General features: G+C 37.1%; 2 protein-coding genes across 4 annotated transcripts in view; one reads left to right on the top strand and one right to left on the bottom strand.

The window, feature by feature from the left end:
• LOC113516035 (uncharacterized) overlaps positions 1–12,174 on the top strand; it is a 223,195-nt gene that overhangs the window by 48,404 nt on the left and 162,617 nt on the right. For all 3 annotated transcript variants that reach the window (XM_052899169.1, XM_052899170.1, XM_052899168.1), the window contains exon 2: positions 74–258. In XM_052899169.1, coding sequence (XP_052755129.1) covers positions 193–258 — 66 coding nt within the window. In that variant the 5' untranslated portion in view covers positions 74–192. The remainder of the gene's footprint in view (positions 1–73; positions 259–12,174) is intronic.
• On the bottom strand, positions 6,019–10,714 carry LOC113516036 (uncharacterized). Its single transcript, XM_026900379.3, has 2 exons — positions 10,483–10,714; positions 6,019–8,500 (listed from the first exon to the last, which is right to left on the bottom strand). Exons 1-2 carry the CDS (start codon positions 10,661–10,663, stop codon positions 7,986–7,988), a joined length of 696 nt encoding a protein of 231 aa, XP_026756180.1. The 5' UTR covers positions 10,664–10,714; the 3' UTR covers positions 6,019–7,985.

Genomic DNA, 12,174 nt, shown 5'->3' with positions numbered 1-12,174 from the left:
CAACAGTGGCAGAATCGAAAGCCTTTTTTTTAAACTCTTAGAAATAACAAAGTATTTTATCTTATTGTTTCAGGTTTATAGTGAAGACAGTGATTTGGTGATTTAAGTGATTAACACGGTGGAATTATGTGTTAGTGCATAATGTTGATACAGCGGCGCTGCGGTCGCATCACGTGACGTACGTTCTCCAAGATGGCGGACGCCAGTCCCGCCACCTCAATTATCGAGGGGACTGTCAAATTTCGCGACGGGAAAAAGGTGAGATATCCTTTATGTCAAAATGAACATAACATATATATCTATGTACATATATTATTTACTATTACTAGTTCTTACTCGCGACTTCGTCCGATTGGCCGGAATTAGTCTAAATTCTTTTCCATCTCAAATATAGTAAATATTAGAGATCGAATGGATGGACGTGCATGTCACATTTAATGTCATTTAATTAACGTGGCAGTAAGCAAAAAAATAACAAACGCATTTTTATTTTTATAATGGTATCTCTCTGTCGTGTGGTCCCAGCATAGAATGGCTCACCCTTTCCTTTCACGTGGGTGTCGTAAGAGGCGACTAAGGTAGGACGAAGAATGGCAGCAGCATCCCTCTTGAACCATCATCAATAGCACAGTTGCCAAGCGCGACATCTACCCCTCATTAGAAGACGCTGCTTACTGCAGTCCAGTCGTGACCACGACGTGGAGCAATATATGTCGAAATATCGGCAATAAAAGTCTGGTTTGTATGTATGTAGGTACTTTTTACCTGCAATTGCGTCGCATTAAGTCCCAATAGTGTATTTAAAATAGGTATATTATGTTAAAAAGATCATAGTCCACAGTTAGAATCGAGAATCATATCATATGAGGACGCAATAACTGTATCAGAGTTATAGATAAATTTATCAGTACTGTAAAGTCAAGTGCAAGATAAACAAACGTGACATGAATTTCACAATAAAATAAAACGATTAAGATGGTTGATCAATCAATCAACGTGATCTTCTGAGTTCCTCACCACCAGGGAAGTTCTAGGTGAGGGCCTCGGGGCAGACCCCTTTGCCCCAATTTCAATTCTGGGGCACTGGAACTGTGCTTCGCTTGGAAGTGAGGCGTGGTCTTCCGATAATGTCGGTCGTCCTCTTCTCTCCTCTCGAGTAATAAGGAAATTTATTTTGGTCATTAAAGAAAATTAGACAGTGTTTCTTGTCTTCTAGATGGCGCTTAATTCGGGGCTTGTGGCTTTAATTATTTTGTAATTAAAGACAATTTGCAGTAAAATTTCTAAAATGGCGAGTGATTTTTATTTTTATTTATAAACTTGAAGTAACAGACAATACGCGATATTTTCCTAAATGAATTATAGTCCATACAATTGTACTGTTTTTTTGTATTTTGTAAAAGTACACCTACTACATGTGTAGTTCTACAAAGTTGTTCAATACAAGAGAATAAAGACAAAAATTATGATTATTTATTACTATTTCATAATAAAAATAATAATAATGGTAATAAATATAACCACTCGCTAATTTAGAAATTTTGGGTCAATTTATTTTTAATTATAAAATAATCGTCAAACAATCGTTAAGAGTCACGATGCAACTATGGATCAAATACCGTATTAATTATATATATATATATATATATATATAAATTTTGTATTCTACAAAAAAAAATGATAATAGTTAAAGTACTATTGACTAGCAAAATCAAACAGTACTTTTAACCGTATGCTTTAGTCAATAACAGTTAAAAGTACCTAACCTAACCTAACTGCAAATTTGCATTCAAAAGTACTATTAAACCAATAATTTTCAGTCAAAACCACTTTTGACCAATTTGTTCAGTGAAAAGTAGTTTTGACTGATTTTGCTAGTCAATATTACTTTTGACTGGTTAAGAGTTTTGACTGCAACATATACAAATATGGTAGCAAATTAGGTATGTAATTATTGGAAAAAATATGAGTATTTTGTTTGTTTCTTGCGATATCGTGTCAAGATAATGTTATAATATACGAAGATAAGAAATAAGAACCGACACATTAGCATTATGTGAATTCTAACCGTCATTCCACACAAAATTTAAACTTGCGATAAATAACTATTCAATACATTTTTATTGTCAGGCTCGCGTTACAACCGCTCATGATTAAGGGTCACGAATTGGTCTCGCAACTAGTCGAGCTTTCTTTATCTAATTATATCTAAGTTAAACCGGTAGTTATTATAAGCGTATATAAATAAGGTAATGTTAAAACAAAAGAAAGTCTGTCTAAATAAAAACTAGCTTTTGCTAGCGACTTCGTACGCGTGGATTTTCGAAATGTTACCCCCTTAGGGATTAAATTTTTAAAATTCGTTTTATTGTTTACCTATGGTATATAATGAATGAACCTAACCTATTCAAAGATTTCGACTGTACGTTGTTATATAGACACAGTTAGTCACTCAGCATCCTGTTTTGTATGTATATATGTATTTCTATATATCTATCCATCCATCTGGACGAGTGGCGGTCTTCCACCGTGCGTTTTTCAAGGCACTTTCTTCCACGCACAACCACTCCTTGGAATCAACTTCCAGCAGCAGTATTTCCGAACTGATACGACATCATAACCTTCGAGAAAAGAGCATATTTCTTTTTAAAAGGACGGCAAGTACACCTGCAATGTTTCTGTTGTTGTGGGTGATCAAAGGCGGCGGTCGTCACTTACCATCAGGTGAGCCGCATATTCGTTTGCCCCCTGTGTTGTAAAAAAAATATATATATATACATATCGTCTATAGGCGACGGTTACCACTTTCCATCAGGCGGGCCATCAGCTTGTTTGCCATTCGAAATTCCATAAAAAAATATACCCTATAATCTTTCTAGTAACTTCGAATAAAACTGTGCAAAGTGAGTAGGTAAGTTACACGTTTATCTCCTCTTACGTGACTTATTTTCCTGATAGCGTAATGTTATCAATTGTGTATCTATGGCAGGCCATATCTGCTAAATATGGTGTCAACCAAAATGAAACGGATTATTCAATCTCAATGTGAAAACGTCAGTTGTTTTTAGAGTTTCAAATTACGCAATCCATAATTTTTTTGTCTATTTTTTATACAGAATTAAATTTTTAAAAATTTAAATTTGATATTTTGTTTATGTATACTTTATTGTGTGGACGGGATATAGTGTAGGACGATCCCCCACTAGATGGAGTGACGACCTGAAATGCATTGCAGAGAGTCAGTGGATGCTGGCTTAGGACCGTTCTTTATGAAAGTCTATGGGTGAGACTTATGTCCAGCAGTGGGCGTATAATGGCTGAAATAAGCAAAGACACAAAGGCGGGCTTAACTCTAAAAGAGTTCTCTTCCAGCAAACAGAAAGTGGTAAGGAGCATCAATGTCAGCAGGTAGAGTGGTGTACAATATTGTGACAATTTTCTAACAAGAGGAACTGTTATCGTTTACTTATCTAAACTAATATTATAACGAAAAAAGATTTGTATTTATGTATGTTTGTAACAAATAAATTCAAAAACCACTGGACCGATTTAAAAAATTCTTTCACTATTAGAATGTTACGTTATTCCTGATTAACATCATCATCATGTCAGCCTCAAACTGTCCACTGCTGAGCATAGGCTTCCCCTTTGGAGGGTTTTACCAGGAGTTGCTACGCTTAGTAAACGTATTGGCAACTGCAGTTAAGCTTTGGAGATGCTTTACGTAATTAGGTTTTGGAGATGCTGTGAGAGGGACGCTGTTGCAAATCCCTCGCCCTCCCTTACTCACTTACGACACTTACGGGAATGGAAGGGGTGTTAGTAATATGTACATCAATTATTACTAGTACCCCAGTCGAGTATTGACACTTCCATAAAGTTGACTGGAAGAGAATGCTTCTAGCATTAAATCCACTTTGTACACATACATGTACTAATGAATAAATAAAATTAATAAAAAGTAAATATAGTCACTTGGAAAAACGGCGACAGATAGATCATACCATAACCTGGTCTAGCCAAGAGTCGTATCATCCCCAAGATGTCGTAAAAGCCAACAATGGCAACTCAATACGCGGTTACAAAAGTGAAACTCGAACCTATTAGTCATAACTAGGACTTTGATCACATCTATTCAAGTATTGAATCATCCACTTCCACTTCCGTTCTGTTTCTATTCATTATTATCTATTTTACTGGCTGCATATCGGCGCCTGCGCCGCACTAACTTGTTATCTAACAAATAGATTTTGCTCCGCACAAAATACTAAACTAAAACTGCGCAGAGATTTTGCATCTCTGTCATCCTCTACCGAATTTATCATGGGGAGTGTTCTGAGGAATTGTTCGGATTGATACCTGCTGCTGATTTTCACCACCGTACAACCCGCCATAAACTAAAACTTCATCCTAACCATTTGGACGAGTGGCGGTCTTTCACCGTGCGTTTTTCAAGGCACTGTCTTCCACGCACAACCACTGCTTAGAATCAACTTCCAGCAGCAGTATTTCCGAACCGATACGACAACATAACCTTCAAGAAAGGAGCATATTCCTTTTTAAAAGGCCGGCAGCACAATTGCAATACCGTTGGTATTGTGGGTGATCATGGGCGGCGGTAGTCACTTACCATCAGGTGAGCCGCATGCTGTGTGTTGTAAAAAAAAAATACTAGTAATTTCAATCATGACATAGTTAATGTTCATCATCATCATCATCATGTCAGTCATTATCTGTCCATTGCTGAACATAAGCCTCACTATTTAAATATTGATGGCAAAATTGTATTTAAAAAACTCCGAAGCAAAATATTAGATTTTTTTTAAAGGATGATTTCTTTCATAAGAGAGAGTTGAGTCTGCGCATTGCGGATGATCGCCGTTCTGGTTCGTATCTGGCTCAAAGGATATCTCTGGCAATCCAACGCGGAAATGCCGCAAGTGTCATGGGGACCTTTGGGTCGGGTACGGATCATGAATACGACTGATTATTAATTTTTTTTTTTTTGTGCTTCTATGAAATATATTAGTTTTATATATGTGTTATAGATTATTAAATAAATTAATTATCCCATGGATGATAATAGAATGGTAACCTCGCCCGCGCTTACGTTATTCACTGACGGGACACCAGTGAGGGATGGTAGGTGAGAATGAAAAGTCAGGTCAGTTAGCCCGTCGTGATGAATACACCTGGAATTCAGCACGATGGTTTCCTGGAGGCACCACGTGGAGGTTGACCTGACGAGGTATATTGCTAGTAATTGGACTAGTAATTCGCGTTACTAACGATCCCATCCCCCCAATCAGTAAGATTTACTCCCATATTGGCTCCATAATAATTTCACGATCATTGAAATTTCCATTGTTCTTTGCAAAGCAAAATATAGCATGGGGTTCTTTAAAAGGGGGGTAAAGAGGTTTCCTCAGGGTCGGCAACGCACGCGTAATACCACTATTATTGTATGGTATTGCAGGCGTTCATAGGCTACGGTAACCGCTTACCATCAGGTCGGCCGTATGCTTGTTTGCCACCTCAGTAGTATAAAAAAAACACCTGAGATTCAGCCTTTAAAATCCTAATAAACATTGTTTTTTTTATACGACTTAGAATGACAACCAAACTGACGGCCCATCTGATGGAAAGTGGTAACCGTCGCCTATAGACATGAGCAGTACCATGGACATAACAGAGTATACTGTTTCGCCCATGATACCCCCATGCGTTGCCATTCCTGAGGACTCAGGTGTTATTCCTCTGAACCCTGTAAATTCACGCCATATCCTACCCTTCAAACCGAAACACAGCCATGCAAACACAACTGCTTCACGGTAGAAACACGAATGGGACAGAGGTATTGCTTCTACATGAATTTTTCTCATATATTTCCCATACACAGACATCGTTCAATTACAATTTTATTATATTAGTAAGATGTTACAAGACAAGAATGGATATTAGAAAAAAAAAAAACAGTTATATATGGAAAATATTTTTTATTTTTCAAAACGTTAAAATCTTTAATAGCAAATATCATACATACTGCATTATAATAACTTGTACTAGCTCTCACTTACATAATTTTCCTTTGAGGTTACTCGAATATTTAAAAAATAAATACGCAATTCATGCGTCACAAACAATAAGATCAATCTCATCATCATCATCATACCAGCCTTTAACTGTCCACTGCTGAACATAAGCCTCCCCCATGGGGGGTTTTGCCAGTAGTTGCCATGCTTGGCAGATGGATTGGTAACCGCAGTTAGGCTTTGGAGATGTTTTAAGAGGGACGCTGCTGCCCGTCCCTCGCCCTCCCTTAGTCCCTCTTACGACACCCACGCGAAAGGATGGGGTGGCCTATTCTATGCCGGGACCACACGGCGAGAGAGTATATCAATGTCTTAATTAAAATTAATATTATGCATATTTTTAATCTTCGATTTATTATCACAATCGCAATTCACAAAGGAGTTTCTAAGTTTAAAAACCAAATAACAAGAAAATTTGAGATAACTGACCTGGTCAACCGGGGGGATAAGGAATTGTTAGTAATGGGGTCTAACAGCACCCTTGCTAGAAAAGTACCCTATCAGGTCGACCTCCACACAATTCCCCATGGAAATTATCGTGGAATTTTTCACGATGGAGTAACTGACCTGCTTTCATCATCACCTGTCATTCCTCATTGGTGCCCCGCCAGCGTATACCGATAGCGCAGGCGGGGTTACTATTTCATTATGACCCATTAAAAAAGGACCCCGCTCAACCAAGTAATACAAATAATAACAATGCAAGATTTGCAAAATCGTTGCTAAAAGTTCAATGCACTTTTTCCCCGAATATTTTTTTCTTAACAAAAATTAAAATTTTGTTTCACAAAAAACAAACTGATTTAAACTGTGGCAAAACCTGTTATTGTGATATCAAAACTAAACCACTGAACCGATTTTGATAAAATTTTAATGGTAAGTAAGATATGGTAAGTATCTGTAAGTATGTCCTTTCAGATAAAAAAAGAATATACAGTTTACAACTGACAGAGTTATGAGGTAAGAAACATAAACGTTCTGCTGTGAACGCTTAGGCTATATATCTATTCAGATAAAAAAAGTATTTTCCAAATCGGTTTCCAACTGACGGAGTAAGGAAGGAAAGAGATTGTTAGCAATGGAGTTTGACAGCCCCATTGCTAGCAATATACCCTATTAGATCGACCTCCACGTGGTTCCTTCTGGAAACCATCGTGAACAATTCTTGTTCAATTCGTCACGATAGGCTAACTGACCTGCTTTATCTTCACCTAATATCCTTCACTGGTGCCCCGCCGGTGTATACCGAGAGCGCGGGTGGGGTTACCATAAAATTATCACCCACTAAAAAAAACTAACGGAGTAATAAAGCAACAAACATAAAAAAAATATAACCGACATAAGACCCTTCCGATTTTGCAAGTCGTTTGAAAAACCTCTCTACACAACCAAAAACAATAAACTTCATTTTTACCGTCTTCAAAAAGAAGGAAGTTCCCAATTCAATTCTTTGTTATCTCATACCTCCGTCAGGTTTACACCGATTGGTAAAAATCTTTTTATCTGAAAGGATATACTTACAGATTGATCCCATAGAAGTTTTTTTTTATACAACTTAGAATGGCAAACAAGCTGACGGCCCACCTGATGGAAAGTGGTATAAAGTGGGTAAAGTGTCGCCTATAGACATGAGCAGTAGCATGGAAATAACAATATACAGTTTCGCCCATATTACCCCCATGCGTTGCCATTTCTGAGGACTCAGATGTTATTCCTCTGTACCCTGTAAATTCACTGCCATATCCCACCCTTCAAACCGAAAACACAGCCATGCAAACACAACTGCTTCACGGCGGAAACACGAATAAGACAGAGGTATCCAAGCAATTGACTTTTGTACAAAGTCTCCCTCTGGTAAGTCTGGTACTCTTCTAAATCACCAATTAACTTATATCACTGTTCTTGGAAACTGATATTCTTTAATACTTTCAACATTTCAATTCTGGCTTCAAACTTTTGTTTGTCATTCAACTTTTTAAAACTTGGCACCAAAGAGAGCATGAACTGTCTATCCTCATCAACTTCGTCCCGCTTTATATCTCTCAACATATCTAATATCTTTTCTTCCACAGTATTATTTCTTTCATACAAAGTTTGCTGAAGGGGTATACTATCATTAGTGTCTACATTGTTTCTCGAATCACCTGGATCGTGGTATTCGAAGCTTTCCGCTTTTATGTGACCCTCTAGTGGGTCTGATCCTTCATCGTCGGACTCCGCCGGTACCTCCGCTTCCTCGATGGCCTCCGGATTCAACAGAAACGTTAGCTGGCTGAAATATTCGTATCTCTTCCTCCTTTTGAAAGGACCCTCGTTGGCGTCTCTTTTCATTTTCTCCTTCTTCTGCAATGCTAGTTCTCTCGTGAAACAGGTACGTAGACTCTTCCAGCGTTTTTGAAGTTCGTGCGCTTAAATTAAAAGGTAATATTTTAGTCCTTACTGCAAATGCTATTGTTTGTATCTATCGTGAAGTTGGGTGTTTGTTGCTCTATGCAAAAACTGCTAAACAGATTTGAATGTAATTTGGTACACGGATAGGTTATATCCTTATTTAGAACATAACATACTTTATTTAGTCATACTGAGTAGGATTATAAACTAATGTAAAAGTCAGTTTATTTGTCTGTTACCACTTGGCGGTATGATAACACAACCAATTTTATAAAAAATCTTATTTTTTATGTAACGCAATTAGTGGGAGAATCTGTGTTTAAAAAAGTCGTTAGTATCCTTCTCGTTTCTGCTATCCTGAAATTCCTGGATTCGTATTCAGTAAAAAAATTCAGAAAAATTTTAGTCCTCGAGCAAAGCATAAAGAACAATACATTACACGCACATTATATGAAAGTCTATGATCGAGCATCAGCTTGTTTACTACTAGTTTTTACCCGCGACTTTGTCCGTGTGACCGGAATATGTTCACTGACCGTGATAAAAGCCTTGTATTCTTGTCCATCCCATATAGTGCGTGTATACCATTAATGGTGATCAGTTAAGTCGTTAAAGCGCCAAGAGAAAACAATCTCACTTTCACATTTATAATTTTAGTAATTTTATATTTTTATACAACTTAGAATGGCAAACAAGCTGACGGCCCACCTGATGAAAAGTGGTAACCGTCGTCTATAGACATGAGCAGTACCATGGACATAACAGAGTATACTGTTCCACTCATGATACCCTCCATGCGTTGCCATTCCTGAGGACTCAGGTGTTATTCCTCTGTACCCTGTAAATTCACGCCATATCCCACCCTTCAAACCGAAACACAGCCATGCAAACACACCAATCGCCTAATTTTCAATAGGGGTGGGTTATTACCCACAGTATATAGATATTGCCTTATATTTAAAGCTATATATTTTAGTTACAATATCTTTATACGGACCCAATGACGAATACGTCAATAGTCTGTTAACCAAAAAATAAAATTGGATAACAGACTATTTAATATATTCGAAAATAGATTACCGACCGATATGGCCGTTATCGAAATGAGTAATGATCGTTTCTCTATCCAGAGAAACCTAATATATAGATATCGGATCGGTATCCATATTACCCACGCCTAATTCTCTAATTTGGTCCCCATTGCTATCAATATACCCTATCAGGTCGACCTCCAAGCGGTTCCCCCTGGAAACTATCGTGACCAATTTATCATTGAATTTGTCACAATGGTCTAACTGATCTGCCTTTTTATTCTCACCTATCACCGCTCACTGGTGCCCCGCTAGTGTATACCGATAGCGCAGGCGGGGAGACCATGCCATTTTCACGCATAAAAAAAAATCTCAGGCTAGGATATCCCGGTTGTATGGAACCAGGCATGAAACATCCGGGAACACAACCCAGAATAGTCAGGCTTGAGCCAATTTCATCACCATCATCATCATCATCATCATTATATTAGCCATTATCAGTCCATTGCTGAACATAGGCCTTCCTTACAGCCTGCCATACGGAACGGTCCCGAACCACCTGCATCCACTGATTTCCTGCAATGAGGTCATCACTCCATCTAGTGGGGGGCGGGGGTCGTCCTATATTGCGTTTGTGAAGAAGGAATCGCCACTCAAGAACCATTCTTCCCCATCGGTGACCAGCCCGTTCCCACTTTGAAAACTTTATTTCCTAAATTGGCTTAAACCTAGAATCAAAGTTAGAGCTTACCACGCGAAGCAATTTCCCACAAAAAGTATTTAGATATATAATGTACGCGTCCAATAAGTTAAGTTTTAAATACGCCCGGGAACACAAGGCATTGACTTCGCAACCTAATTTCCCGCTAGTCGTTCGTTCATATTTGGAAACATTTCTATAGATTAAAAACTTGAACAAGGCCCAGCTTACACCGGGCATTTCCGCAGAAAGTACAAACAATACATACCATATTCGACCTTATCTTGAGGCCGCAGTTGGTCCCAATTCGAATACACCTCCCGACAAACGTCCGTCCACATTTTCGTCTTGTACTTCTTATGGCTGTAGTACAGTGTGTCATTCTTGTTGTACAACCCCTGGCGGGCTTTAACAGCCTTAATAAGTTTGTCTGTGTCAATTTCACTCATTACAAAATGGTTTTATTGCAAATTATTACGACGTGCGTTCACTTTGACACACACCGGGCGACTAAAGTGCGGGGGGTGCGGTCGCGCGAGCGTCGCGCAACATGGCGGCGAGCGGCGATGCCGAGTGATTCTGTCGATCGACTATAGTGTACTTAAATTTAAAAAATGACGGACTAATTAATGACTTTGTTACGGAGTTCTGTAGACTGTGGTGTACATACATTTATAATTTTTTTGTCACAACAGTGATGGATTATTTTGTTGCTCGAGAAAATTAAAACATGGAAATTACCAAAAAAAAAAAAAAAAAACAATATAGAGATGATCATTTCAACAATTGACACATATTAGATAATACAAACATGTATAATTAATCTTGAGTAATGACTTATATACAAGCTTTTTTAATTAGTAAATTTTGGATGATTCTACTACTGCGTTCGGAATGATTTTATCTACACAGCAGAACCCATAAGAAACTCAACAGAACTTTATGCAATTTTTTTTATGTACAAGATAATTTCATATTAGTGTGGGTACTGTAACGATAATTAGATTTTTCGGTGTGAAATAAACAAACTTGAACAGATCAGTTCCTACAAGCAACACCTGTTTACGAATATGACGAAAAAACCAGCTATCATTGCTCTCACCTATGTTTTACTTTCTTCTTCGTTTTATAGAGAATATGACTTGCTTCACGTTATCTGATAATAATCCTACTAATTGTCGCAGTCTTTATAATGTAAATATTTCGAATTATAAATTATTTATTAATTAGTAATACATAGTATGTACGAGATTATTTATTGTAAAATTATTAGTAACTTTCAAAAAACAAAAACTATGTTTATATAATTTGCATTCTTAATATTAGCTGAATAGGGAACTGTCTACTTATTAAATGAGAACTCTGTTACACATATTCATAGCAAATGAAGTATTCTATTGTATTCTAATATTACAAATGTGAGAGATTAAAAAAAGTAAAGAAGTTTCTAAAGATGTTCGATTCTATTATGTGTATGTTACTTTATATATTTAGAATTACAGTCACGAGAATTGTTATCTCTTCACACAAATATGTTTTGGTAATAAAAACAATTATTTTATCGCAGTCTAATCGCATAAGTAACAACCAGGATTAGATAGTTAGCTACTGCGCAATATAAGCCATTAAATTCAGTTTAATTATAGCGTCGATAAAACAATAAAATACTTTTTTATCCAAAATTTTGTGTACTGTTCAATAGAACACAAAATTATTTCCCAAATTTCAATAAATTGCAATACATTCTTTTTTGGTGAGATATTCTTTACGTAATATTTTTTTAAGAGTACAAAAATTTCATATAATTCTAAATAATATAATATATGTGTTCATTTGAACGAAGTCATCAGCAATTTAACATACAGTGAAAATACTATAAATTGTTCAACAAATTATGTCGACCCTACAGTGAATCGTCAACTCGGTACGCGCGCACCGAATCGCCTGTAACCGAGACAGC

Source organism: Galleria mellonella, unplaced genomic scaffold, assembly GCF_026898425.1.
Source record: "Galleria mellonella isolate WM207_F2 unplaced genomic scaffold, CSIRO_AGI_GalMel_v1 utg56, whole genome shotgun sequence".
In the NCBI taxonomy this organism is placed as follows: Eukaryota; Metazoa; Arthropoda; class Insecta; order Lepidoptera; family Pyralidae; genus Galleria; species Galleria mellonella.
Note: the sequence above shows the minus strand (reverse complement) of the source record. Positions and strands in the feature narration are given on the sequence as shown.

Coding starts and splice junctions, on each gene's coding strand:
- LOC113516036 (XM_026900379.3), bottom strand. CDS start 10,663: ATGAGTGAAATTGACACAGACAAACTTATTAAGGCTGTTAAAGCCCGC. Junction 8,501..10,482: donor TCAAGATAAGGTCGAATATG/GTATGTATTGTT, acceptor TTTTAATTTAAG/CGCACGAACTTCAAAAACGC.